The following is a 25,447-nucleotide window of genomic DNA, read 5'->3' on the forward strand; positions in this document are numbered from 1 at the left end:
TCATGGCTACGACATCACTGGGCAATAGGAATTTTTCAGCTCCATTACAATCTTAGGAGACCACCATTGTACATGCAGTCCATCATTGATTGAAATGTCGTTATGTGGTATATGACTGTTATTTATCTGTCCCAAGGGCTTGCCTTGTGATAAGTCAGGCACAAAAGCAGATTATCTTGAAAGAATGAACCTTGGCCGATTGCCATAAAATGATTGCAATAAAACACTTATTTGGAAATGATTAGAGGTGTTTTACAGGCTTAACATCTTCACAAGTTGAGCTGGAAGAGAGCTTAGTTAGAATAGTCTTGTCCAACTCTTTCATCTCACCCAGAGTGACCTGGTCAAGGTCACACGGCACAGCCAGAATTAACTCTTGTACCTCAGTTCTCCTGTGGGACTAGGCAAAATGAGAAATCCTTTCGTTTCTTTCCGTGCAGAGATTTTTTTTTTTTAGGTTACTCTTCTAGTCCTGACAAAAACCCCTGCTACTCATGGCTTTGTGTCTCAAGTGATTAAATTCTGTTCCTTAACTTGTTTTGTTTTGTCTCCGAGGAGCTTGGCTGATTAAGAAAACTAGCTCGTCAGGTCGGGTCCAGGTCCAGCCAGCCCCACCCCTCTGGGCGGGCAGATAACAGCTGACTCTGGCAATCTCGCTCATGTGACCACCTCGGCTCCGGGGTCTGCTCCGTCCCGGGGGCCCGAGTAGGCACTTCCAGGGGCCTCTTCTGCGAGGGGCAACAGGTAGGCACCCCAGCACTGCCTGTGCACCGCTGCAGCAGCCGGGGGCGTACCCGACAGGTGCAGTCGAGCTGACTTGGGCACATCCGATGGCAGGCTCTTCGGGAGCAGGACAGAGTGTGGCTGGCCTCAACGACGTCTCCCACCACCCTTGCTTGCCCTCCCCCTCTCCTTGCCCCTACCTCCAGGAAGACCTCTCTGCCCTTCCTTCCTCTGTTCTTTGGCTTTCCTTTCTCTTCAGCCACAGACATTTCCTTTTTTTTCTCTCCGCTGACTTAGCAGCACCCTGCGAGGCGAGGAGAGATTAATCAGTGACAGGAAGCTGCCTCTTTGGGAGCAGTGACCGGCTGTGGTCAGGACAGACTCTGCAAGGCCAGCTCCAGGAGTGTCCGGCTCCCTGCCTGCTGCTCACCTGCCTGCCGCTGCCATGGGACACCTTGGGGCCCTCCTCTTCCTGCTGGGGGCCCTGGGGGCTCTTGCTGATATCTGCCGTAAGTAGCTGGACCTACCCTGTGCCTTTGGCCTCCCAGGTCCTTAGAAGGGATGACTGTTTTGTCCAAGCCCCTCATTATATAGCTGGGGAAACCGAGGTGCTGGTATTGGGGTGAGTACGACTTATCTGCCTGCCCCTTTGGGCTCTCAAAGCAGTCAGGGCTTAGTTGAACCTCAGCACTTAGCATGTTGTATTGAGATTAATAACATTCCTGATTCCCCACCAGACACGGTCATCTCCATTAATTCAGTCATTTGTTCATTCATCCATTTGAGATACATTGATGGAGCCTTATCTGTATTAGATATGGTGTTAGGGTTCGGGGAAAGAACAAAGAGCAAGATAAATCCAGTCTCCATCCTCCTAAAGCTGCTGTCCTAGTGGAGGGACACAAAGGAAGTCAAGAGGCAAATCAGTGCTGCGTTTGGGGGCTGAGGTGACTGCCAAAGGAAGGCCGGAAGTTTGGGGTAGGATTTCCAAAGAGCTGGGGGCAGCAAGGCAACTGAAACACAAAGGAGGAAAAGACACTGGCAAGGAAAGGAGCAGGGGACAGGCCTCCCAGGCAGAGTATGGAGACCCTGGTGGGGAGACAAGTCCCAGAGGGTCAGGGAGGGCCATGGTGAGACATTTGCATTACATTTCTTACGTAATATAAGGGCCGGGTCCCCAGGGGCCTCTCTGGACCCGTCCGTGAGTCTGAGTGCGCAGGTCTGGGGCTGTCTGGGCGCTGGGGCTGGACAGGAAGCAGAGCCCAGTCAGGAAGCAGACGCCGCCGGGAAGGGAAGCCTGTGAACTCTGGAGCCACCCACCTCTTTCCTTCCTCTTATACCCTGCCTGTGGCGTTATGCCCTGCAATACGCTTTCACCACCAGGATCTCTTGGGATCCTTGGAGAAACCGAGAGGCAGGTTTAGCCATGTCAGGTGATAGATGACAGCTCCATCTGTCACCGGGACATGGAGGGGCTAGGTGACCTGCCCAAGGTGCTCCAGCTTCCCGGGAGTCTGGCTTTGCCAGGAGACTCAGTTCTCAGAACTGCAGAGCAGGGCCTTCGGCTCCACAAGTGCAGCCAGACCCCTGAGCTCTTGGTTCCTGTCTAGATAGTTCCCAGGGTAGACCAGGGACCTGGTCCTCAACCTCACTGATTGTGAACATTTTAGAAGTCCCCTTCCCATGGAGCCTGGAGAGCCCTGGGCTGGGTTTGCCAGTGCAGCTGGCCACTGCTGAGTCACTTAGTCACCCCCCGCCTCATTCCCTCACCTGGAAGATGGGCTAAGAATGCTCCCTAGCCTTCCTCCTTTGTGTGTGCCAGGGTCCCATGCACTTGCTTTACCAGCTTAAAGCTCTCTGCAATTAACAGGGATGCTGCACCAATGTTTGTGCATGGTGGGCTCCTATGCATCGGAATCTTAATGCCAGTCCGAGCTGCGTGGCCCCGTGAGCAGGAGGCTCTGGTCGGGGGAATGCTAGCCCAGGGCCGCTTTTATTACCCTGGGTGACTCTGTCTGGCTCCTTCCTTCTAAGGAGGCTGTTTATAGCTCCAGCCTCTCTTCTTATCACTCCGAACCCCAGGGCTGACTCATCCGCTGGACGCTGGACGTTAGATCCCAGGGTGAGTCAGGGATTACTTCACCATTCTGAAGAAAAGAGAAAGGAAAGGAGAAATGTGGAAAGGACAGATGATGACCAGAAAGACAGGCTGAGGGAAGGAGGCAGACACACAGAAAGACCCTAAGAGACAGAAAGGGCAACAGGAGAAATTCCCACTTACCTCCCCCATCCCATTCCCCTACCTTCCTGCTCTCATAGCAACAGGTATCTCCAACTTTGGGGAAAATAGGCATAAGATGGTGGGACCCACGCCAGAAGAGACGGGTCTCTGTGAGAGGAGGCCCCGGAGGTGAAACCAGAAAAGTCAGCTTTCATGGTGCCTTCGCTACCAAAATCAATTAGTAGAGACAAGGATTGAATCTTTTTTTTTTTAAGATTTTATTTATTTATTTTTAGAGCGGGAAGGGAGGGAGGGAGAGAGGGAGAGAGAGAGAGAGAGAGCGAGAGAAACATCAATGTGTGGTTGCTGGGGGTTATGGCCTGCAACTCAGGAATGTACCCTGGCTGGGAATTGAACCTGGGACACTTTGGTTCCCAGCCCACACTCAATCCACTGAGCTACGCCAGCCAGAGCAGGATTGAATCTTTATGGGCGCTTTATTCAGGTGCCGGTGATCTGAGATGACAGTGGGTTACATACCCTCCAAACTGTCTTAACCTCTCATCTCAAGCCGACTTTTTATAGGGAGAAAAAAAGAGTAGGTAAAGGGTTTGGGCTAGAAGGTTAACTGGATAACAGCTGCAGGCAAATTTCCTAGTCCTTCCTATCTGCTGGTCAACAACTCTCCATCTGCATCACGGTCACCAGTGTTCCCTCCCCGGAACACGATGGCTGAGACACCATCTCTAGACACCATCTCCATCACGAACCCCTGGGGTCGTGTGGGTCACACCTGCCAGTTCCTGGAATAACAGCTTTCCACCTGCTTTAAGCACTTAAGCCCTATCGACTATAACTAAAGCTAAAACCTTTAACTCCTGAGTCCCCCTATCAGAGGCACTCTGCCTGGCAGTCCCCGTGGGAGGGGCGGCCTGCGCAGTATCCTGGGACAGGGCACAGAGGACACAGGTGGAGTCCTGCAGTGACCTGGAGGCGGTAGAGGGGGAAAAGTCCAAGGTGACTGCAAAGCTCAGGTTCCTTCTCTAAAAGCAGAGGTCAGATGGAGGTCAGCGGGATCTGGGAAATAGGTCAAATGCAGCTGGGAAATATCCCTAAGGCTTCAGCTTCCTGGGTGTATCCAGGTATTTTCATGTTTTAGTTACACAGTTTTAGGTAAATTCCAAAGCACACAGATAAATGATTGAAAAGGTGATGGCTTTCTAACAATTCACCTCACCACCTCGGGTCCTCATTACATAAGCAGAGGTGGCAGGAAAAGGGTTATTTTGAGATCTGCATAAAAGGTTCACCAGGCAGCCCCAGGTAGCCAGTGGGCAGTGTTTTGAAACTGGATGTGTTACACGTTCCCCGTGTGGGCTGAAGTGTTTGGAAATGGGTAGAACAGGCGGTCAGCACAGTAGCGCAGAGCAGGGGCTTTGCAGGCAGGTCACCCTCGGCTCAGCAGCCTCGGGTAAGACACGACTTTGAACTTTTGTTTTGTCATTCGTGCAAAACGATGATGACAGTGCTCACGGCATGGGGCGGGCGTGAGCACCCAGTGAGTGAGGTCAGGCACGGTGCCCGCCCCGGGCACACCGCACGGCTTGGCCTGCGGTCGCTGTCACTCCTCATGGGCAGAGTACTCACCTGGTGCAGGCTTCCTTTGCACTCAGCCCACCGCCCCTCCTCGGGCCACCCCAACTGCTCTCTCAGGACACCTGCTTCCCCCCACCCCCATTTACCCCTCTGCCTTTCATTCTGGCCAGATTTCCCCATACAAGTAGGGTCTGTTCTGGGTGGAGTGGGGGTGGGGACATTTATTCCCTGGAGAAGGCCCTGGTAAGGTGAAAGGAGTTCCTTGCTGGTGGCCTGTCTCTGCGACCTCACTTGGCCTATTTTCTCTCCTAAGACGTACCAGAGGTGGACAGCAAGTTGGTGCAGAGCCTGGGTCAGCGCCTCTTGCCCTGGTTGGACCAGCTCTCTCCAGACTACCTGAACCCCAGTATCTACGTGGGCCTGCGCCTCTCCAGCGTGGAGGCCAGCACCAAGGAGGACCTCTACCTGCACAGCCTCAAGATCGGTTATCAGCAAAGCCTCCTGGAGTATTGCCATGCTCTCTCTTCTCTTTTCCCCATGCCCCACTCCACATCCTAAGACACAGGAGACCTGAGTGCTGCTTTTACACCTGCCACTGCTTGGTTGGGAGACCTTAGACAAGTTTCATCTCCTCTGGGCCTTTCTTTATCTGTAGAATGGGGCTGGTTTGACTGGGATGAAGATACCAATACAGGGTCCCTGTGCCGCTCCTGCACGCACCCTCCTGTACCTGAGGGAGACAGCACTAACCCATGACCACATTCTTCCATGCCAAGCCCAGAAGCAGCATCTGACCCTGGGCTCCCTTTCTAGAGGGATTAAGGGGAGGCCTGTTCTGAGGCCCAGTGGGGGGATTTGAATGAGAGATAAAGGATGGGGAGCATCATGGAGCCCCTCCTTATTGGACTCCCTCTTGAGAAGCGGACTCAGGGCATGGAGAAGAAAGACAGGGAGGAGTGCATGGGTGAAAGGTCACAAAAACCGTGGGGCAAGCATAGGTCATTTGGATGGAGGAACCCTCAGAGTTTATCCTTGAGTTTAATTTTTCATCTTGATAAAATATATGTGGCATACACCTTACAAACTTACATGGCTGACTATATCTGCTTTGGGGGGATTCTAGCAGATTTTCCAGCTGCTAGGACATTTTCCACTTTGCAGTGTTGAAGCGGGGGCACCCCAAGCCAGGTTTACTTGGGGGGCATTTTGTCCTGGAAATGTTGCTAACTGGCTTCGTCCTGGGTTTGCCTACAGCGATGACAGCAGTGACCTCCAGACCAAGCCCTCGATGGGCCAGCTGGCTCTCTACATGCTCGCTCTCAGGGCCAACTGCGAGTTCGTTGGAGGCCACAAGGGCAACAGGCTGGTCTCGAAGTTGAAGCGGTTCCTGGAGGATGAGAAGAGGGCCATTGGTGAGGGGATGCAGTCTGCCAGGGGTGGGGAGGGCTCATCAGGACTTGGGGATTTCTCCCTAGGCCTGCTTCCAGCCCTTCTTCTGCCTATCTCCCTATCCACTTAGAGGCTCGGGTCTGCCCCGGTAGCCATCCTTGATCAAGCCTCTCCTGCACTCCACATCACTCTGTCAGTAAGTTCTGCTGCTCAGCCACCAGGATTAACCTGACTATCTATCTCTGGGACACCAGCATAGCCTTCTTTGTACTTATGCCTCACCCTTTCTCTGCTAACTTCCTTGCCTCCTGACTTGACCAGCACACACAGAGCAAGCATTTTAAATATAAATCTGATCTTTTAGTGCTGTTCTTAAATCCTACAGGAGCTGCTCACTGCTCTGTTCACAGCCCACAGGCCCAGCCTGTCTGCCATTTTCTCCTCTCTGGGCTCTGCCCGCCCCCCTCTGGCTCACACACTCACACCACATTCCTCCATGGGCTCCAGCCACACTGGCCTTCTCTTAGCTCCCAAATCAGGGTCTCCGTATAGGTTTCCTGTCTCTGGAAGGTTTCCCTCCCCTTTTAGCTCTCTCCCACCTCACCTCCCCAGCATCACTCCCTTAGAGACTCCTGCCCTGACTCCCGCGATACTCAGAGACCTTTGTTGCACCGCCCCATGGACCTGCGTCCACATTTCATTTCTAACCATGCTCCCGTGAGTGTGGATTATATTGTTGTCACAGGCCCCAGCTGCACTGTGCCTGGCCTGTTGTCACTGTATTCCTACCTCCAGGCACAGCACGTGACACTTAGTGAGGCCTCAGCAAGTAAGGGTTGAAGAGATGAAGGATCCCATGACCCAAAGGAGGATGTCGGAAAATATAGGCCATAGGGTCCTGTGTGCTGGTGGGGCTAGTTCCTGGGAGGGGGCAGACAGGCAACCCCTCAAGCCTGGCGTGACCCCCTCGCCCCTTGGTTTTCTCCCTCTCAGGGCATGATCACATGGGCAAGCCCCACACCAGCTACTACCAGTATGGCCTGAGCCTCCTGGCCCTGTGTCTGCACCAGAAGCGGGTCCACGACAGTGTGGTTGGCAAGCTCCTGTATGCCATGGAACCCAACCACCATCTTCACCAGGGCCACCAGTCTGTGGGTGAGTGGGCCAGACCCCATGAGGCCCGGTGGGGGCTCCTGCAGTTCACATCCCCAGCTGAAGGCCACTGCCCCATGGCCCCATGCTCACCTGTCCCTGGGACCCCTCCTTATTGAGCCCATTAAGAACAAAACGGCGGGGGCTCGTGTGCGGTGCAGTGGCTGTGATCTGAGCTGGAGCTGAACTGGGGTCCCGAGCCCAGCTCTGTCGCATGTGGTCATTGTAGGATGCCCTGGGCAGGTCAGCTGGCCTTTCTGGTTCAGTGTCTCCTACATAATAACCTCCCAGCAGCGTCTCATTAAAACATGCCTTATAAGTCAAGGGCTTAGCACAATGTCTGGCATGGAGAAAGTTCTGGATAGATAGCTGTGATCTGTCATCACATGAGCTGGGAAGCCTGAGACCTGGATTCCGGACCTGCTTCCTCTCTGTGTGACCCTGGGCCTCCCGTACCCTTCTGGGCATTGTATTTCAAGGCCTGTTCTGTGAGTGAGCATGGGTGCACCTCCCAGAGGGTGGGGGAGGGTGGAGTAGGTTGAGGGGTGGTCGGAGGCCCGGAGAGAAGAAGGCAGCAGGGCCTCTGCCTGCAGGGAGCTTGTTCTGCCTCAGAAGCTTGTAGAAAAACATCCCCGGGGCCGCCTGGACTGGTGTGGCTCATTTGGTTGGGCACCATCCAGCAAAGTGAAAGGTCACTGGTCTGATTCCTGGTCAGGGCACATGCCTGGGTTGCAGGTTTGGTCCCCAGCCAGAGTGCGTGCAAGAGGTAACCGATCAATGTTTCTCTCTCACATCAACGTTTCTCTCCTTCTCTCCCTCCCTCTCTGACCCTCTCTCTAAAAGCAAATGAATAAATTAAACTTCCTTAAAAATCCCTAAGGCCCAAGCAGTGTCCTGGACCTGTTGAAGCAGACCGCCTTGGGGTGAATCCAGGCACCAGTCCACGTAAAACTTGCCTGGTGATTCCAGTGTGTGGGCAGGTTTGGGAGTGAGTGGTGCAGGATAAAGTCCCTTGGGGCCGTCCTCCTCCAGTCTCTCCCTGACCTCTAACCACCGACCAGTACATAGGTGCAGGGTGACCGACCATCCCAGTTTGCCCAGAACTAAGGGGTTTCCCCAGACACTGGACTTACAGTGCCCAAACTGGGGGAGTCCTGAGTTCGCCCCCTAGCTGGTGGGAACTTTCTAAAATGCTGACTGACCATGTCGATCCCCTTCTTCACGCCCTCCGGTGGCCACGCGCTGCCCACGTGTTGCCCCTGCACCCTGCCTGGGCTGGCTCCCATGACCTCTGTCCCCTGCAGATACAATGGCCATGGCAGGCTTGGCCTTCACCTGTCTGGAGCGCACCGACCTCAACCCCAATCTGAGACTCCGGATCACCCGGGCCATCAAGACAGTGAAGGAGAATATCCTGAAGGCCCAGACCCCAGAGGGCTCCTTCGGGAATATCTACAGCACCCCTCTGGCGCTGCAAGTGGGAAAGAGACTCTGGGACCTTGGGCACCCCCGTCCCGGTGGCTGGTGGGAGGTGGGCTGCTCAACCGTTTTCTCCCTGCTGGCTGACCCACCCCCTCTTTCTCTCCCCCATTCTGTCACCAGTTGCTGATGACCTCTCCTATTCCCGGGGTGGGGCTGGGCACAGCATGCTTCAACACGAGGGCTGCTCTGTTGGCCAGCCTGCCGAATGGGGCCTTCCAGAATGCTCTCATGATTTCCCAGTTACTGCCTGTCCTGAACCACAAGAGCTATGTGGATCTTATCTCCCCAGACTGCCTGACACCAAGAGGTAGCCAAGCCTTTCACGAAAGCTTGGCCGTTTTCAGTCTGCAGGGCACTCATTGAAGTCTGCATGGCCCAATGAGGGGTGGTTCTTTGGTCCAGATTTGCTGAGTCAACAGGGGTTTATGGGTGTGCGTGGGACACATTGGCAGCTGAGAGGTGGTCATAGCGTCTAGAAATTCACAGCATGGGGAGGGAGACCCTAAATGGAGAGCTCTGAGTGGGCCAGGAATCTTCAGCTCTACTGTGAAACCCAGGACAGAGATGCTTGAATGAATGAATGAATGAATGAATGAATAGATGGGGAGTGACACATTTTGGTTAGCTCTTATACACAGTGGGTCCCAATTAGCTGCCAGAATCAGGGCTTTCCCTGGGGCTGGAGTTGGTGAGTGGGATCTGCCAGTGGAGAAGACAGCCGGGAAGAGGCAACAAGAGCAAAGGCACAGAGGTGTGAAGACTAGAGTTTGGGTGAAGGGTCTTGCTAGAGAGCCGGGTCTGGGAGAATGAGCTGGAGTAACAGGCAGGAGAATGAAAAGGAAAGGAGAACCTCAGGGAGGACAGGGGAGTGCTATGGGCAAAGCATATTCTGGGAAGAGCCCCCTGGGGTCCTGTGTAGCAGACAGGTGGGAGGGGGTTACTGGAGGCAGAGAAACCACTGAGGGGCCCGACCCTGGGGGCTAAGGGACAGGGTGGCCTGGGATGGCAGCCAGGTTTTGGCTGAGCAGGTGTCAGTGGTGCTGACTGAGATGAGACCACATGGAAGGCGGGGGTCCTGATTGGTCACAGTGTCTTCAAGGGAAGGAAGGAGGACTGGCCACCAGATCCCCTGCCCTCACACTAGCTGATGCTTCCTCTCTCCTGGGTACAGTCATGTTGGAACCAGCTATGGTGACCCCCTCCCAGACTGAAGCCCCAGAGGTCATCCAGGTCACGCTGACGGTCCCTAGTGTCTTGCCAAGATACACACACTCCATCCATGTCCCTGCTGGCTCCTCCTTGGAAGATGTCCTGAAGAAGGCCAAGGAGCTCAGAGGATTCACGTGAGACCCCCCCACTCCCAGCGCTCACCCCACCCGACCTCACATCCCTGAAATGGGATCATGCCCAAATAAGATGGGAGTGCCTCTCGTGTTATCAGCGGGGAATCTGGCCCAGGGAAGCTCAGTGCCTTCCGTCGGGCCTCCCAGACTTCTCTTCTGAAAGATGTGCCTCAGTTTGAGAGGGCCCCCTTTCTGCCCCTAGTTGGATTTCCCAGGGGACAGCCTCCTGCAGCCAGGGAGGGCCCACAGCTGGTGCCTTGAGGTCACCTGGGCCCAGAAAACTTCAGGCCAGGGAGTCAGAGCCAGAAAGAGAGAAGGAGAGAAGAGAGAAAAACAGAGACAGACAGTGTACAGAGAGAAGTACTCTGAGCAGCCATGTGATACCCACCTGCCGTCCCCAATGTTAGGTACCACATGGCCCCACAGATTTAGAGAATGACTGGGGAAAGGAGGTTGTTTCATGACACCCCCTAAAACAATACTTTCCTTTTGTTTAAGTCACCCTGAATGAGTTTCTGTTTCTTAAAATTACAAACCACCCCCCTCTAAGACCTAAACCATTGGTAAGCCTTTTGGAGAGAGGAGGGCCATGACCCACGAAGTGTTGAGAGGATCCTTTGGCTGTGACATCCAGATGGATTGGAGAAATGCAAAGTTGGGGGCAAGGAGTTTGCAAGGGGGTGTGATTGAGGAGATTCTTGTTTGCAAGGGCCAGAAATCTAACTCTAGTGCTCTCTGCTAATGAGGAGCACGGTGTGTGTGGAGTCGGAGAGAAGCAACCCAGCCACAGGAAGAGGGGAGCACCACTGAACCACAGAAACTTCCAGAACCAGGGATTCAGTGTCACCACCACATGTCCCCCCCCCCGCCCCCGTTCCAGCTTCTCTCTGCACATTGGCTCCTCCCTCTCTCACTGGACATTGGCATTTTGTGTGTGATGCTGGCAGCTTCTGATTCTCGCCTCTGCAACCTCAGCCCTCAGAGACGGGCCAGCTGCTGGGTTGATAATGTAATAATAGATGCCCCTTCCTGCATACCATGGTCATGGTCAACACAGAGGGGATGAAGGCACCTGAATGGGCAGTGTCAGTGGGGCTGGGGAGCAGGGGTGGAGGTGAGACCCACGGCAAGGCAGCCCAGGAAGAGTATGGCTAGCAACTGGCCCTGGTTTCCTGCTGTAGGTGAGCATCGCTTTTGCCCTTGGGTCCATGGGAGCAAAAGTCACCTTTTCTCCTTTTCCTGTCCCTTTGGTAGGTATGGAACACAGGCCACCTTGTCAGGCCCTTACCTGACCTCTGTGATGGGCAAAGTAGTAGGGGAACGTGAGTTCTGGCAACTTATCCGAGCCCCCGACACCCCGCTGCTGCAAGGTGAGTCCGGTGCCTGGCCACCTCTGGCCGTGCCCCCCACCACAGCCCCGACCCCAAAGGGAGGCGTCGTTCACTCGCTGCAGCGTCCCCCCAAACCTTCCCGGACCCGGCCTTGGATAACACTGATGCTCAAGTTCACATCATTTATTACTGAATTCTTAAGAATTTTTATGTAAGATAGTGTGGCAACTCTAAGAAATCAGATAGGCAAAAACAAAAACAAAAAAAAGACAAAGAAGAAAATTCAAATCACCTGTAATTCGCTACCCAGAACTAACTTTTTTTTAACTTTTGGTGTATTTTCTCCCAGATAGTTTTTAAATATGTAAGCCGTTTCATAAAGATAAAAGGGAGGCATACTCTATAGCAATGTTGTCCAATAGCAATACAATGTGCTCCCCACATGTCATTCTAAATTTTCTAGTTGGTGAAACTAATATTAACAATATAATCTCATCTAACTCAGTATACCCCAAATAGTATCCTTCCAAGAGGGAAATCAGTGTAAAATTATTAATGACATTTTGCATGCTTTTTTAAAACTAAGATTTCACGTGCTCTGTGGCCATATATGGCTAATGGCTGGCATATCAGATGGTGCAGCTCTATATACTGTTTTGCAATTTATTTTTTTAATTCTTAATATATTATAGACATCCTTCTGTGCGGGTATGTGTAGATCTCATTTCTTGGTAATGGCCACATAGAATACGTTATCCACTAGGGCTCTTCGGGCTGCAAGTATCAAGAAAGGCAATGCGAACTGGCTTCCACAATTTGACGCCTATTGGCCAGTGTGACTGGACTCCAGAGGGAGCGAGGACTTGAGGCTGTTGTAACCTGGGCTCCAGCCCACCTCCGGGGGACTCCGACCCCCTCTCTTGGTTGGCTTCCTCCTCCAGCGAGGTCATCCTGTGTCTTCCCAGGGCTGTTCCCTTTTAGGACTGAGGAAACTTGTCTGACTCCCCAGCAAACCTCTCCTGGTGTCTCGAAGGTGGAATGGGGGTGACACAGGCGCATTTCTGGGTCCATCCCTATTGCTAGGAGCTGGCCCAGGTTCAGCAGCCACCACGGGCTGGAGAGGGGGATCACCACATGACTTGCTTAGGCCAATCAGGGCCCACCCCAGTTCTGAGTACCAGGAAAGGGGGCATGGAGTAGGACGAATGGACTTCTAGGTTGCCTCCAGTTTTATGTCTTATGCCCCAAACTGTCATAAGCATCCTTGTGCAACAATTCAGTCACCAGACAGACTCTTAAAGGTCATTTGCCTGGCTGGCATAGCTCAGTGGATTGAGCTCGGGCTGAGAACCAAAGTGTCACAGGTTCAATTCCCAGCCAGGGTACATGCCTGGGTTGCAGGCTGTGACCCCCAGCAACCGCACATTGATGTTTCTCTCTCTCTCTCTTTCTCCCTCCCTTCCCTCTCTAAAAATAAATAAATAAAATCTTTTAAAAGAGAGAGAGAGAGTAAATAAATATATAAAGATTTTATTTATTTATTTTTAGAGAGGGAAGGGAGGGAGAAAGAGAGAGACAGACAGACAGACAGACAGACAGACATCAATGTGCAGCCACCGGGGGTCATGGCCTGCAACCCAGGCATGTGCCCCGACTGGGAATAGAACCTGAGACACCTTGGCTCGCAGCCCGCGCTCAATCCACTGAGCTACGCCAGCCAGGGCAAATCAATAAAATCTTTAAAAAAAAAAAAGGTCATCTGCTACCTGGAACTTCAGCTGAGCACTTACCAGGTACCAGCTACTGGGCCAAGTGCTGTGTGGAAGGTGGGAGCTTTCTGAGAAAGCCCCGTAAGGAGCATTACCTTCCCCGCCTCGCTTCTGAATGAATTGATAAGTGAAACAAAGGGGTGGCAGATGAAAACCCCAGATCTGGCCTCTGTGACTGATAAAGGCTGGACTGGAGGGTGTGGCCTGGAGGACAGCCCGATGGACTCGGCCATGGAGCAGGTGTGGACAGTTGTGTCCTCTACCTCCCGTCCCCTTGCCCCGCTCCCCCCCGCCAACTGCTGCGGGAAGCCCGCACCCATAGGAAGAAGGAGGGCCTGGTTGTTGATGTCCCGATTACCCTCATTGCAGAAATGGGAATACCAGCACTCACAGCAGTTAAATAACTTGCCCAAAGTCACACCAATAGTGAGTGACAGAGCTGGGGCTTGAAGCCAGGTGTCCTGCTGGAGCCTGGGTTGCCTCCCGTGAGTGACGGCTGGCTCCCGGGAGGCTTCACTTGTGGTCCCAGTTCCACCTCCACACCACGCTGAACCGTCCCTCTTCCTGGCAGCCCCTCGGGGACTCTGAAGATCGTGACCATCAGGTGCTGTCGGGGTCTCTGGTTCCTTTCACCTTGGTTATCCAGGATGCTGTCCCTCACCCCCAACTTCTGGAGACTGCCCCACTGCAAAATGAGGCTGTGGGCCCCAGGGACCCTGGGTCACGGCTGAGTTCAGGGTCTCCACACTGGCCCTGGACAGCCCCCGCTTTCCTACCACCAAGCCCTGAGCAGACCCAACAAACCATGGCCTTGGGGTGGAGGTCCAGAAGCTGAGACGGGCGGTTGGACCCTTTGCCCTGTTAACACCCCTGCTCCACCTGTTTCTGCAGGGATTGCAGACTATAGACCCCAGAATGGAGAAACCATCGAGCTGAGGCTGGTCGCCTGGTAGCCCCCCAGCTCACCGACCCCAGCCGCCGAGAACAATCTCTGTACTTCTGCCTTCCGTCCAGACATCCCTGAAACGGGCACGTGCCTGGCCCTGCCACCACCTCGAGTGCACTTGGAGCCACGTCCTCGGTTCACCCAACCACCACCCCTGCAAGGCTCCTAGGCCACTGCCCACCTCGGAGAAGGGGGCCAAGCATCTCCCCCGGGATGTCTGTCTGCCTGGGGCTGGCCCAGCCTGGCCCTGCAGGCAGCCCGTGAAGGCCGCTCAGTTTGCGGGGCACAAAGCATCTCAGACTCCTTAGCATAAGAAGTCTGCTGGCCACTGGCATTGAGTGCCATCTGCTCTGAGACTTGGGTCCCACAAGGAGACCTGTATGGCCCAGGGGCGGCAGCCCCAAGCCTACCTCTCTGGTGCACTGTCAGGGCAGCGGCCCCAGGGCTCGCTGCTCAAAGCCTACCTTCAGAATGATTAAAGTGTTGGTTATGCCCACGCCCCAGTGTCCTGGTGCCTCATGCTGGGGAGCAAGTGCAGGTGCCCTGCGCAGAGAAAGGGGGGTTCCTCCTGGCAGGGAACACAGGAGGGTGGGTGAGTATTCTGGGTCCTGGGGAGACAATGCTGGCAGTGGCGACGTTGATGGCCATTTAGGGAGCATGTGCTCGCTAGACACTTTCTTGCATAACTTTGAGGCCGTTGATATTTTTTTTGAGACGCCACAGTGTGAGGCACAGCTTAGGACATAGACAGACCCGGCTTGGGAGGCGTCTTGGCTCCTTCACGCAAACACCGGAAACTGGAGGCTTCACTGGTTGTTATGGTTACTTGGCGGAGACCAAATTCAACTGGAGGCCCAGGACCCTGGAGCTTGGGTCCTCACCCCTGGCCTTTCCCCAGCACAGTCAGGACACCAGCCCCGGCCTTAGCAACTGGGGTATGGGGACGCTGCCTCTCAGTGGGAAGGCTCTGGGCTATCCTCTGGGAAGTGGGGCTCAGGCACAGAGACATCCTACTCGCCCCATCCCACTGACGTTAGGAAGGGGGCCTGCCCTGGGAGGGGTCCCTGGTTGGCAGCACGTCCATCAGGTTTTATAGTGATGCACACGGAGTCCTCAAAACCACAGATTAAACACGGGCCTCTCCCTAGAACGCCAGCTTCAAATCTGTAGGGTCCAGGTAGGTAGCAGAAGTAGGCAATTTATGAGTTCTTTCGTACTGAAACAAACATCAGAGTATGGGAAAGCCCAAATGAAAAGTGGCCTCTGTTCTTAAGCGAGGCATCAGTGTCCAGAACCCAGAGGGCTTGCTCACTTGTCCTCCCACAGCCACGGCCTGGGGTTCTTCCAGGAGGACTCAGGACCCGCCCTGAGACTCTTCCAGTAACTACCCTGTCACAGGAGAGCAGTGAGGTCTCAGAGAGGTCTGCCGCTTGCCTCAGGTCACACGGTGTGTGGGGAGCAGAGCCCGGACCCTCACCCTTTGACCCCAGTCCTTGGCACTTGCCAGTGCACCACCCTGCCACCTTGCCACCCGGTGAGACACCAACTGAGAAAGGCACAAACCCTTCCCATGTGGGGCAGAATGGCTGTGGCTGGTCCCTGGCCAGGTCAGACAGAGTGCAGGTGGTAAATGCTGGGAACACCGCTGCACTCAGCTTTTAAGAGTCCGTGCACTGGGTATGACCCGCCCCCCTCCAGAGACACTGTTCTAGGGTGTGTTCGGCCACTGAGTCTTAATCAAATTAAATGATCTTTGCTAAAACGACCCAGCTCACCAGCTTGGGGGCAGCCAAGAGCAGTAGGGACAGGGAAGTTGGGGCTCAGGTCTCTGTCACTTCCACTATCCTCAGGCCTCTTCCAAGTCCTCCCATCACCCTCAGTCTGCGTGTGGCCCCAACAGTGACTCTGCCCCCTCTCAGTTGAAGTCCCCAGCCCCTTCTTAATTCTCTGTCTGCACCAGAGCCTGGCGAGGGGTCTGAGCAGCACAGCCCACCTATGGACACTGGGTCAGGTGTCTGTCTGGCACAACTGGCTGGCGCCCTGAGAAGGGGTGTGGGCGAGAGAACAGTCATGTCCGGAGCAGTCTGCTAAACAGAGGCCCTCCTTGGGGACCAGGGACCAGGACAGCGTTTAGCTTGTGTTCAGATCTGGAGGACTCCAGACAAACCGCTTCCCCTCTCTCAGCCTATTTCTTACTCCCAGGTATGGGATGGTGCCTTGGCTGACACAGCATGCTTATGCCTGCGACCTCGTCAGGGATCACAGATGGGGAAACGGACACCCCGGGAGTGATTTGTCTAGAGACATGCAGCAAAAACCGGGGAGGCCTGTCCCGCGGCCTCTGTAGCCCCGTTGCTAGAAACGGGCCCTTCCCTCTCCCGTGCCTCCCAGAGTCCCTCCCTGAATCATCCGGTTCCACAGCAGCACCGTGGGCCCCCAAAGGGCCGCACTCAGATACGGGGCATTTGGGAGCCTGTGGACAAGGGCAGGGTGCTCTGGGGTGTCGTAGGCTTTCGGGTGGTCCTCAAAGAGTGAGAGGGAGCCCCTTGATGCCCTCCATGAAGCTGGGTGCCTCAACCCCCCTTCTCCCAGAAGGGAGAGCCCAGGTTAAAAACTGGGGCTCTGGGCCCAGACAGACAGGGTCTCAATTCCCCAGCACTACCCCGGGCACCGTGATTCTGTCCCTCACTGAGCTCTCTGTGGCTCCCCGCTCCAGGAGTAGGTGCAGAGCGGGTGGGATGGAGCCCTCTGTGCCTGGCAGCGAGTGCTGTCAGATCTCTCTGCGCCCTGGCCCTTCTGGACCACCACCTGGGGTCATCCGCTGGGTCACCTGCTTTGGGGTCTGATGTCAGCCCTCCCGGGCAGCTCTCTCCACCCACCAAGGCCCCCAGGCTTCCTCTTGGTTAATCCTCATTCTTCATGGCTGACCCCTCACCAGGCAGGGCAAGTGGGAGCCACTTGGTGGCACTCTCGGAGGAGGTGTAGACAGATTTGCACTGCCCTCCACTCCCCCACCAACTCAGCTCTGAGAAGGTCAGGGTGTTTATTACCTATAAAAATTGTGTTTTTTTTTTTTAATTAAAGGAAAGTTACTGGAAAAGTGACAGAATCCCACAAAGACTATCACCCTTAAGGGGCCTTGATTCTTCCTATTCAGGAAATGTAGGGGGAGAGCCATGTCCCTTCGGCTGGGCTGGCTCAGCTTCCCTCCTATAACCCCTTGTGGAGAAACTCTGTCTAAATATCCCCATATTTTTGTCCTTGGCCTGGAAATGCCCTGCCATACATTTTAGTATATTCAGCAGTGATTTGCAGGCCCCAGCGGGCATCAGAATCACCAGAGGCAATTGTGAAAATTCAGATTCCTGAGCCCACCGTAGAGCTTCTGATTGAGCGGGTCTCCGGTGAGGCTGGGGCTTTTAAATTCAGATTCAAGTATGCTTAATGAGGGTTGGGGACACTTGCAGCCATTCTGCGATCTGACCACCAGAGGGCGCCCGGACCGGGCTGAGTGGTCGCTCTGTGCGGTCCTGTTCTTGCAGACAGGTTGCTGTCATCAAAGACAGGCTAGGGATCAGCCGAGTCCAGTGGGGAGGGGCTTCCGCAGAGAAGGAAATCCCACGTCCGGAAAGACTCTGGCAGCCCGCACTGGACACCTGGCTAGTGCTCAGAGAGGCCAGTGCAGGGCTTGAAATGTACATCAGCCTGTTCTGCACTGGGGCATCCCTGGTTCAGACTCGAACGCTGAGACCCAGGAAGGGGCAAGGGCTTAGTGGTGGCTACTCTGCCTCCCAGCCAACTCAGGACTCTTTGTCCTGCCAGGGCTGAGGGCAGAAGGTGGACCCCAGCAAGTCCAGTTATGAGTCACCTCTGAGTGCCCAGGAGATGGGACAGGGGCTGGCCAGGGATGGATGCTGGCCAGCGCTACCCTGCTTCCGCAATTGTAGCCTTGGTGATTCAGCTTCCTCTGCCTGCCTAGAGGGGGCCCTCCCTGGGCTGCGGAGAGAGGAGGTGCTAGGACTAGGGAGGGACAATGGAGAGGCCTTAAAGGGTCCCCGTAGTCCAACTCTTCTGAATGCTGAGGTCCCCCGAGATGACTGTGGCTAAAGATCGGCCCTGGGATGGGGGCCCCTGGGGGGAGGGCCCTAGAAGATGGAGTCTCCTGTGATGCTGGAGGTTTTATTGGGCTCTCGCAAAAAAGATGCTCCAGTGTCTCCTTCCCTGATTTGGTCTCTATAGGAGACTCGCCCTGGCTCTGGGTGGGGAGGGATCTGATCCTCCACTAGTCGGGGGAGGAAGGACAGACAGGATAACCTTTTCAGCTGCGGGGTGAGTCTACTAAAGGAGGGAATAAAAGGCGGGTAGAACAGTGTGGTGGAGGGGGAGGCGGGGCTAGACCTCGCTCCCGGCTTCGGGGACGCGGCCCGGCCGGGGGCGGGGCCAGGGGCTCAGCCCAACTTTCCGGGTGGGGCGCGGGCGGTGGCGGCAGCGGAGGCGGGGCCAAGATCGTGGAGCCTCGCCCTCCTGGCCTGGCCTGGGCTGGAGCCGGGAGCGAGCTGCTGTCTGATCCACAGCCGCAGCCCGAGCTGCGGCCGCGGCCGAAGCACCGGGAGCTGGAGGATATTACCTGCCGGAGTGAAGCCGAGCCGAGCTCACCGCCTGGCACCGGCCGGAGCGCGGGCCTGGGCGCAGTCGGAGGCAGCGAACCGCGATTACCAGGCACCACTGAACACGGGCACAGAAGGTTGGATCACCCCTACCAGGCCTGGGCATGGCCTGAACACGCAGGCGATCGCGGATTCTGGACCAAAGAGGAAAAGGAACAAGGATTCCATCCAATATAGCGTGGGCACTAGGCGGGAAGAAGAATAGAGACTTCACCTGGCAAGGGGCAGAGGTGCCCCGAGCTTACTAGGCCAGGACTGAGCACCAGAGAGCCTGGCATCTCCAGCAGCCGCCACCTGGGCTCTGCCCTGCTTGAGCCGGAACACAGCTCTTGGACGTTGGCTGGCACAGGCCTGGCAGAAGAAGTGGTTCTCTCACCTGTCTGAAAGGAAAGTTGGGATCTGGGAAACCAGGACCTGGCCTGGACCAAAGGGGCTCTCTGGTGGCGCAGAGCTGGTTCCTGGGGAGCTGGCCTCCTGCCCCAGCCCCACTGGTCCGGATGTGCCGCTGTCCTCTGGAGCACCATGATGGCAGGATGACCTCTGCTGAGGCAGTGGCAGAGACTAGCGATGCCCGGGTGGCTGGGTCCCCCGAGTGGCCCCCTGATACCCACCAGGCCCCCGGGCGGCCTGGCCGGACCCGGGTGGCCGTGGCAGCACTGGTGTGGCTGCTGGCAGGAGCCAGCATGTCCAGCGTCAACAAGTGGATTTTCACGGTGCACGGCTTTGGGCGGCCCCTGCTGCTCTCGGCGCTGCACATGCTGGCAGCAGCGCTGGCATGCCACCGGGGAGCGCGGCGCCCCATGCCCAGCGGCACCCACCGCCAAGTGCTGCTGCTCAGTCTTACCTTTGGCACCTCGATGGCCTGCGGCAACGTGGGCCTGAGCACCGTGCCCCTGGACCTGGCACAGCTGGCCACCACTACCACGCCACTGATCACACTGGCCCTGTCGGCGCTTCTGCTCGGCCGTCGCCACCACCCGCTGCAGTTCGCCGCCATGGGCCCACTCTGCCTGGGGGCTGCCTGCAGCCTGGCGGGAGAGCTCCGGTCACCACCTGCTGGCTGTGGCTTCCTGCTGGCCGCCACCTGCCTCCGAGGCCTCAAGTCCATTCAGCAGAGTGAGTGCCCGGGTCTCTGTTTGAGAAGGTGGGGATCGGGGTGGGTGTGCGGCCTGGATGGCCCTGTGAGGGATGTGGCTGTTATCCCATTTTACAGATTAAGAAACTGAGCCTGATGGCTTTGGAAGAGGCAGAAACTGAGGCTCAGAAAGAGCCAACAACTTAGTGAGTTCCAGGCCCCAAATGTAGACTCTGGAGGCCCAACTAATATTTAATAATAGCTGCCATTGACCTGTGTCCCATGTTTTGTCCCCTTACCTCACTGGGTCCCCATACTGCCTTGATCAAGGAAATCACTGTATTATCTTGTCCCCGTTTGACCAACAGAGAGGGTTGCCCTGGGCCATGTGGCAAGTGAGCAACCGAGGTACGATTTGAGCCCGGCATTCAATCTCCATGCTGTCCAAGATGTGGCAGAAGGCTGTGGCCCCAGAAGGAGACCTGACTGTGGGGACCTGGGAGGGAGAAAGAGGGCAAGGCCTCGAGCTGGGGTTTGGAAGGCCAGGAGGGACCGTGTTTACTGGGAGCTGCAGTGTAACAGGCCTGTGCTGGGTGTTGACCTTGAGTCATCAGGGCCCCCCCCCACCTTCTCCCCACCCATTTTACAGATGATGGAACTGAAACCCACAGAGATTTGTGATTTGCCCAAGGTTGCCTCACCCCTGATGACAGGAGACAGGGGACTCTGAGCAGAGGGTGGGGGAGGCTCCAGGCCTAGACCCTACTAACTCACCCTGTCTGAGGGTAGAGGCCACCATCCTACCTGTCCTTCTGAGGGGAGTCTATGTCATAGCCCTACTCTCTCTCTGCTTAAACCAAGGGGGAGGCTGGGACACCCACTTGGGGCAGGGAGGCCACACCTCTGCTCATACGGGGTGACCTTGGGCAGCCCTGAGACTTGTTTGGGCCTCGGTGTCCCTATCTGTTTGGTGGAGAAGGGTCAGAGTCTATAGAGTCCCAGGGACCTCTTGCTCTCCCTCCTTTCCAATGCCGAGATCCTGTGACCCAGGCATGTGAGAAGGAAGGGGGGCTCCAAGGGCACTGGGCTGGGGTTAGGGGGGTGGCCCGCAGCCATGGAAGGTTGAAATCAGGATTCAGCCCTGTCCTGGCATCTTCAGAGGCAGGACCCGGAGGCCCTGTCCCCATCCTCCCAGGTCCTGTGTCAGGGCCGAAGCCTGGTTCTATTTTTGCCCTCAGGTTATATGAGAGCTGGTGACTGAGCTCAGGACTGAGTTCTGGGCATGAGTCGGCAGTGGGAAACCTGACCCCCTGGGCACACCTACTCCTCCACCCCCCAAACCAGGCAGGGCCACAAGGCCAGGAAGGCTGCAACCTTGAGGCCCACACCACGCCTGCTGAGGTCCAAAGCTCCTCACCCAGAAGGAGCCCCGGTCTGCAGAGTGGGCTATGGCCAGCCAGGACTCAGGCACGCAGGCACGGAGTGGCAGGTGCCTGGCATCAGGCCCCTTCTTGGCCTTCGCCAGCTCCTCCCGTCTCCCTTGTCAACTGCCTGGCCTCCTGAGGGGGTAGGGTGGTTGCTTCAGACTCCCACAGCACCCTCTGCTTCCCCCATCAAGACTCCGAATGCCCTACATTATAGCCACTTGGTTACCTGTCTGAGTCCCATCCGACAGGAGCTCTGAGAGGCCATGGACTAGGTTGGGGCAGCTCCGTGTCCCTAGCCCTGGCCTGAGACCTGGTACTAGACAGGTCCTCCTGAAGTGGTAGATTTATCAATGGTGCTGACAGCAGAATTGGCAGGCTGGTTGGGCTATGTGGCTCAGGGTGCTCATGAGGGAGCTTAGGAGGCTGGAGACCCCACAAAGAGAGAGGGGGCCCAACAGAGACGGGGAGGAACAGATTGGAGCCAGGGGGGTGGCATGGGTTTTGGACAAGAGAATGTTTCTACTTCCCGAGGTTCCAGGAAAGGCACCAGGGCCGGATTTAGATTACAGCGGACTGCACAGGAGCAGAGGGCGATAGCCCAGGGAGAGTAGCACCCAGGCGTCCACGGGCAGGGCCAGCAGCCTCCCTCCTACCTGGGCCAGTTGCAGACTCAAGGGATATGTGGGGGAGGAGTGATGCCAACTTCCCACTCACAGACGGGCTGGGAAGTAGGGCATGAACTTGTTCTCAACTGTACTCACCTGCATCAGGAAGCAGCCTGACCTGACCCCTGCCCTCTGAGCTATCAGGCTGGGGGGAGACGCCCTCAGAAACAGACATCACAACGACAGGAGGGAAACTCCAGAGCCAAGGTGGACACAGGTGTGGTCAGGGCAGTTACTTACAGGGGAGACCAGAGAAGGCTGCCTCAGGGAGGAGGAATGCAGCGAGTGATGACAATAACAATAACAAAATCACAGCAGCAAACACTTGCGGAGCCCTCACCGTGTACCCATGCTGTTGCCCAGCTCTTCGCACAGCAACAACAGGAAAGGGCATTCTGGGAGCAGGAAACAGGCCGTGCCCGGGTGCAGGGCGTCGGCCAGCAGGAGCAGAGTGTGTGGGATTGAGACAGCTGCAATGGTGAGCAGTTACCACTGGGCACCAGGCCCTGTGCTCAGCACCACACACAGCCCTGTAAGGGGGGGTATTGTCATGTTCCCAATGCTACATAGGGAGAGACAATGCTTAGACGGGGGGGTGGCTTGCCCGATACCACGCAGCTAGCGAAGGAGTGAGGATGGGACAAGCCAGAAGCCAGCAGAACAGGGTCTAGAGAGCGTGTCTGTCTGTATGTGGCGGAAGCTTAGGCATGTTCAGATGCTCCAACAAAAATGCCTTTGGAGAAGGCGAGGTTGCAATGGAAGGCTTGGGGGTGGTGTTGGCCAGAGGAGGGGTCACTAGGAAGTCAGGATGACAGGCTGGCATTTTGGGGGCTCTGGACGGGGTGAGCCACATCTGGCAGAGGATTGCCGCCCTTTCCCTGGGCTGCAGCGGGGTGAGGCAGAGGGCTGCATGGGGTGCAGGGCAGGCTCAGAAGCTGAGGGAGGAGGTTAGAGCCTTCCTGTCCAACGGTCTCCCAGAGGTGAAGTTCACCTGAAATCCTAAACACCTTCTGATGCTTGGCCCTCCAACGTGCAGGCCACACGCGGCTCGTACAGCGCTAAATTTGGAGCGAACGAGCAGGAGGCATTCCAATTATCTGTTCATTTCTAGAAATGCTCAAGCCAGAGGGACGGTTGCCTAGAGAACAAAGCCAAAACATCAAAATGAAATAGAGAGAGATTTCCTATGCTGAGCGTAGCCTCTGAATAAGCTCCTTGGTGGCTCTTCAGAAAGTGTGTGTCAGAGAGACGCACAGAGGCTCAGAGAGCCCCCGATCGATTACTCATCCGTCTCCACCAAAACCCGGACGAGGCACCAACCATCAGGGCCTTCGTGTGCACACTGCCCTTCACGTGAGCTGCGTCTGATGTTCATGACGGCCCCACTTCCTTGGTGAACTGCCTGGGTGGTAACACGCATACACATGCATGTACACACAGAGGCACGCATTCACACAGGTGCAAAGTGGCAGGATCCCCTCTTTCTTACGAAGCCAAAACATCTCCCCTTAGCCCTGGACTCATCTCCGCCAGCCCCAGCATTGGGAGCGAAAGACGCTGATCAGTGGGGCACGGCCAAGCGCAAACAATGAGGTTTTTGTTGTTCTCTCGGTCCCAGTGGTCATGAGTGAGTGAAGCAATGAATGGACCTAACATTCGACCCAAACAATTTAATATTTTAAAATTCTCTGTTTTTTTTTTAATGTAAAGGCCATGTTGTTGAGTAAGTGGTAGAGCTGGAGGCTTCTGTGGGCCTGTCCCCGAGACCGGGGTGGGAGCTGCGCTGTCGGGTAGTGGGTGTGACAGGGGCTGAGGAAGGCAGGTCGGGCCACGGAGTGCAGGGCCGTCACAGCTGGGTAAGAACCCAGGCTACTGCTCCCCAGGGCCCGGGGAGCCCCTGAAGATATTTATTTATTGGGGGGAGCCACACTTCATATTTACTGATCGTTTGACTGTCACTACTAGGTGATGGTTTTAGCCTCATGGAAAGCAGTTCGAAGGGGGTGATAACAGGCCTGTTTATTTTATTTTATCTTTTTACATTTACTGAACACCTACCTTATGAAGGACTTTATGTATGTTACCTGTTTGAATCTCTATAAAGACCCTCTGTTTTAATCTTTATAAAAGTCCCTGTGTACTAGGTTTCATTACCACCTAACTTTGCAGAGGGAGAAACCTAGGCCTCCACAGGCGACGCGAAGTGCCAGGTTGCACCTAGGAAGGTCAGGACACGAGTCAACAACCTGGGCAGTGTGATTCTGGATTCTTGATTATCACATTACAGGGGCTGAGCCCCGAGTCCTGGAGGACGGGCCTTGGAGGTCACGCTGGGCTGGCGAAGTGGGGGCTTTCTGCCCACGGGGTGCTGACTGACGGCTGCTGTCCTGGTTGCAGGTGCCCTGCTGCAGGAGGAGAGGCTGGACGCAGTGACCCTGCTGTACGCCACCTCGTTGCCCAGCTTCTGCCTGCTGGCGGGCGCGGCCCTGGTGCTGGAGGCCGGCGTGGCTCTGCCGCCTGCTCCCACCGACTCGCGCCTCTGGGCCTGCATCCTGCTCAGCTGCCTCCTGTCCGTGCTCTACAACCTGGCCAGCTTCTCCCTGCTGGCCTTCACCTCTGCCCTCACCGTCCACGTCCTGGGCAACCTCACTGTCGTGGGCAACCTCGTCCTGTCCCGGCTCCTGTTTGGCAGTCGCCTCAGCCCCCTCAGCTACGTGGGCATTGCGCTCACCCTTTCGGGAATGTTCCTTTACCACAACTGCGAGTTTGTGGCCTCCTGGGCCGCCCGCTGGGGCTTCTGGCGGAGGAACCAGCCTGGCAAGGGTCTTTGAGACCTGGGGGACCACATGGGCTAACTGGGATAGCCCCAGCCCAAATCTGACCTTGGCCTGTGGCCGTGGGCAAGGTGGAAAGCAGGCAGCCACTGGGGCCGTGGGAGAGAGAGGCGCCTTCGGGAAAGGCGACCTTGGAGGCTGGAATGGGACCTCCCAGAGACACCCGCCTGTCCCTGCCTGCCTCTCCTCGTCGCAGACCCCACTCACCACTGGATGGTGGGTCCAAGCCTGGCACGATCACCGCGCTTGTCGGAGTAATTATTACTGATATCAGTGACTATGCCAAACATCGCTGGCCAAACTTCGAGAACCTCACGGTGTTCCGATGACGACGATGACGATTCTTGGCGGTTGCGCAATCCTTCCTCCAGGGACGGGGGAGGCAGCTAGGGTGCCCAGAGAGGGGCTTCTTGCTGCTGGGCTCCCCTGGGGAGGTGGGGGTCTTGTGTGCCAACCCCTGGCAGCTACTGTGGCCTCAACCCTGGGCCCCCCAATTTTGGGTCTTCCGTCCTCAAATAAACTATTTTTGCTTGTACACCTGTGTCATTCCTTGGGGTTACAGCCAAGGAAATATAGGGAGAGCGGTGGCCTCTAGCCACCTGCAGAAAAACAAGAACATCCTCCCTTACCCACCGTGACCTGTCCGGGCCCCAACTTAGCCCCATTATCTAAAGTCCCTCCACTGGCCAGGCCACCAGTGCCCATCTTCTGGAGGGCTATAGTGGCTTCTTCTCTGCTCTGCTCTGGGCCCTCCACTCCAACTTCCTCGTGGCCCGAGAGGGATCTTTCTGAAGGATCATGCCTTCCGTAGTTCCATACCTCTCTTG

At 55.9% G+C, this 25,447-nt stretch overlaps 2 protein-coding genes across 3 annotated transcripts; both read left to right on the top strand.

Annotated features, from left to right (window-relative positions):
* Positions 1-549: 549 nt before the first annotated feature.
* TCN2 (transcobalamin 2) lies at positions 550-14,448 on the top strand. 2 transcript variants are annotated; one of them, XM_028528001.2, is made up of 10 exons: positions 550-744; positions 1,021-1,232; positions 4,854-5,046; positions 5,795-5,952; positions 6,923-7,084; positions 8,386-8,558; positions 8,684-8,870; positions 9,735-9,906; positions 11,161-11,276; positions 13,898-14,448. In XM_028528001.2, exons 2-10 carry the CDS (start codon positions 1,169-1,171, stop codon positions 13,957-13,959), a joined length of 1,287 nt encoding a protein of 428 aa, XP_028383802.1. In that variant the 5' UTR covers positions 550-744; positions 1,021-1,168; the 3' UTR covers positions 13,960-14,448. The 2 variants fall into 2 exon arrangements, with proteins under 2 accessions (XP_028383802.1, XP_028383803.1); XM_028528002.2 differs by having other exon boundaries at positions 1,024-1,232.
* A 3,899-nt stretch (positions 14,449-18,347) lies between these two features.
* Positions 18,348-25,155, top strand: SLC35E4 (solute carrier family 35 member E4). The gene is made up of 2 exons (XM_028528257.2): positions 18,348-19,735; positions 24,184-25,155. Exons 1-2 carry the CDS (start codon positions 19,117-19,119, stop codon positions 24,615-24,617), a joined length of 1,053 nt encoding a protein of 350 aa, XP_028384058.1. The 5' UTR covers positions 18,348-19,116; the 3' UTR covers positions 24,618-25,155.
* Positions 25,156-25,447: the final 292 nt, after the last annotated feature.

This window comes from Phyllostomus discolor, chromosome 13, assembly GCF_004126475.2.
Source record: "Phyllostomus discolor isolate MPI-MPIP mPhyDis1 chromosome 13, mPhyDis1.pri.v3, whole genome shotgun sequence".
Classification (NCBI taxonomy): Eukaryota; Metazoa; Chordata; class Mammalia; order Chiroptera; family Phyllostomidae; genus Phyllostomus; species Phyllostomus discolor.

Bases quoted from the DNA above. Each gene is read 5' to 3' on its own strand.
- TCN2 (XM_028528001.2), top strand. From the start codon at position 1,169: ATGGGACACCTTGGGGCCCTCCTCTTCCTGCTGGGGGCCCTGGGGGCT. The intron at 5,953-6,922 runs GTGAGGGGATGC...TCTCCCTCTCAG, and splicing joins GGATGAGAAGAGGGCCATTG to GGCATGATCACATGGGCAAG. The intron at 8,559-8,683 runs GTGGGAAAGAGA...TTCTGTCACCAG, and splicing joins GCACCCCTCTGGCGCTGCAA to TTGCTGATGACCTCTCCTAT.
- SLC35E4 (XM_028528257.2), top strand. From the start codon at position 19,117: ATGTGCCGCTGTCCTCTGGAGCACCATGATGGCAGGATGACCTCTGCT. The intron at 19,736-24,183 runs GTGAGTGCCCGG...TCCTGGTTGCAG, and splicing joins CCTCAAGTCCATTCAGCAGA to GTGCCCTGCTGCAGGAGGAG.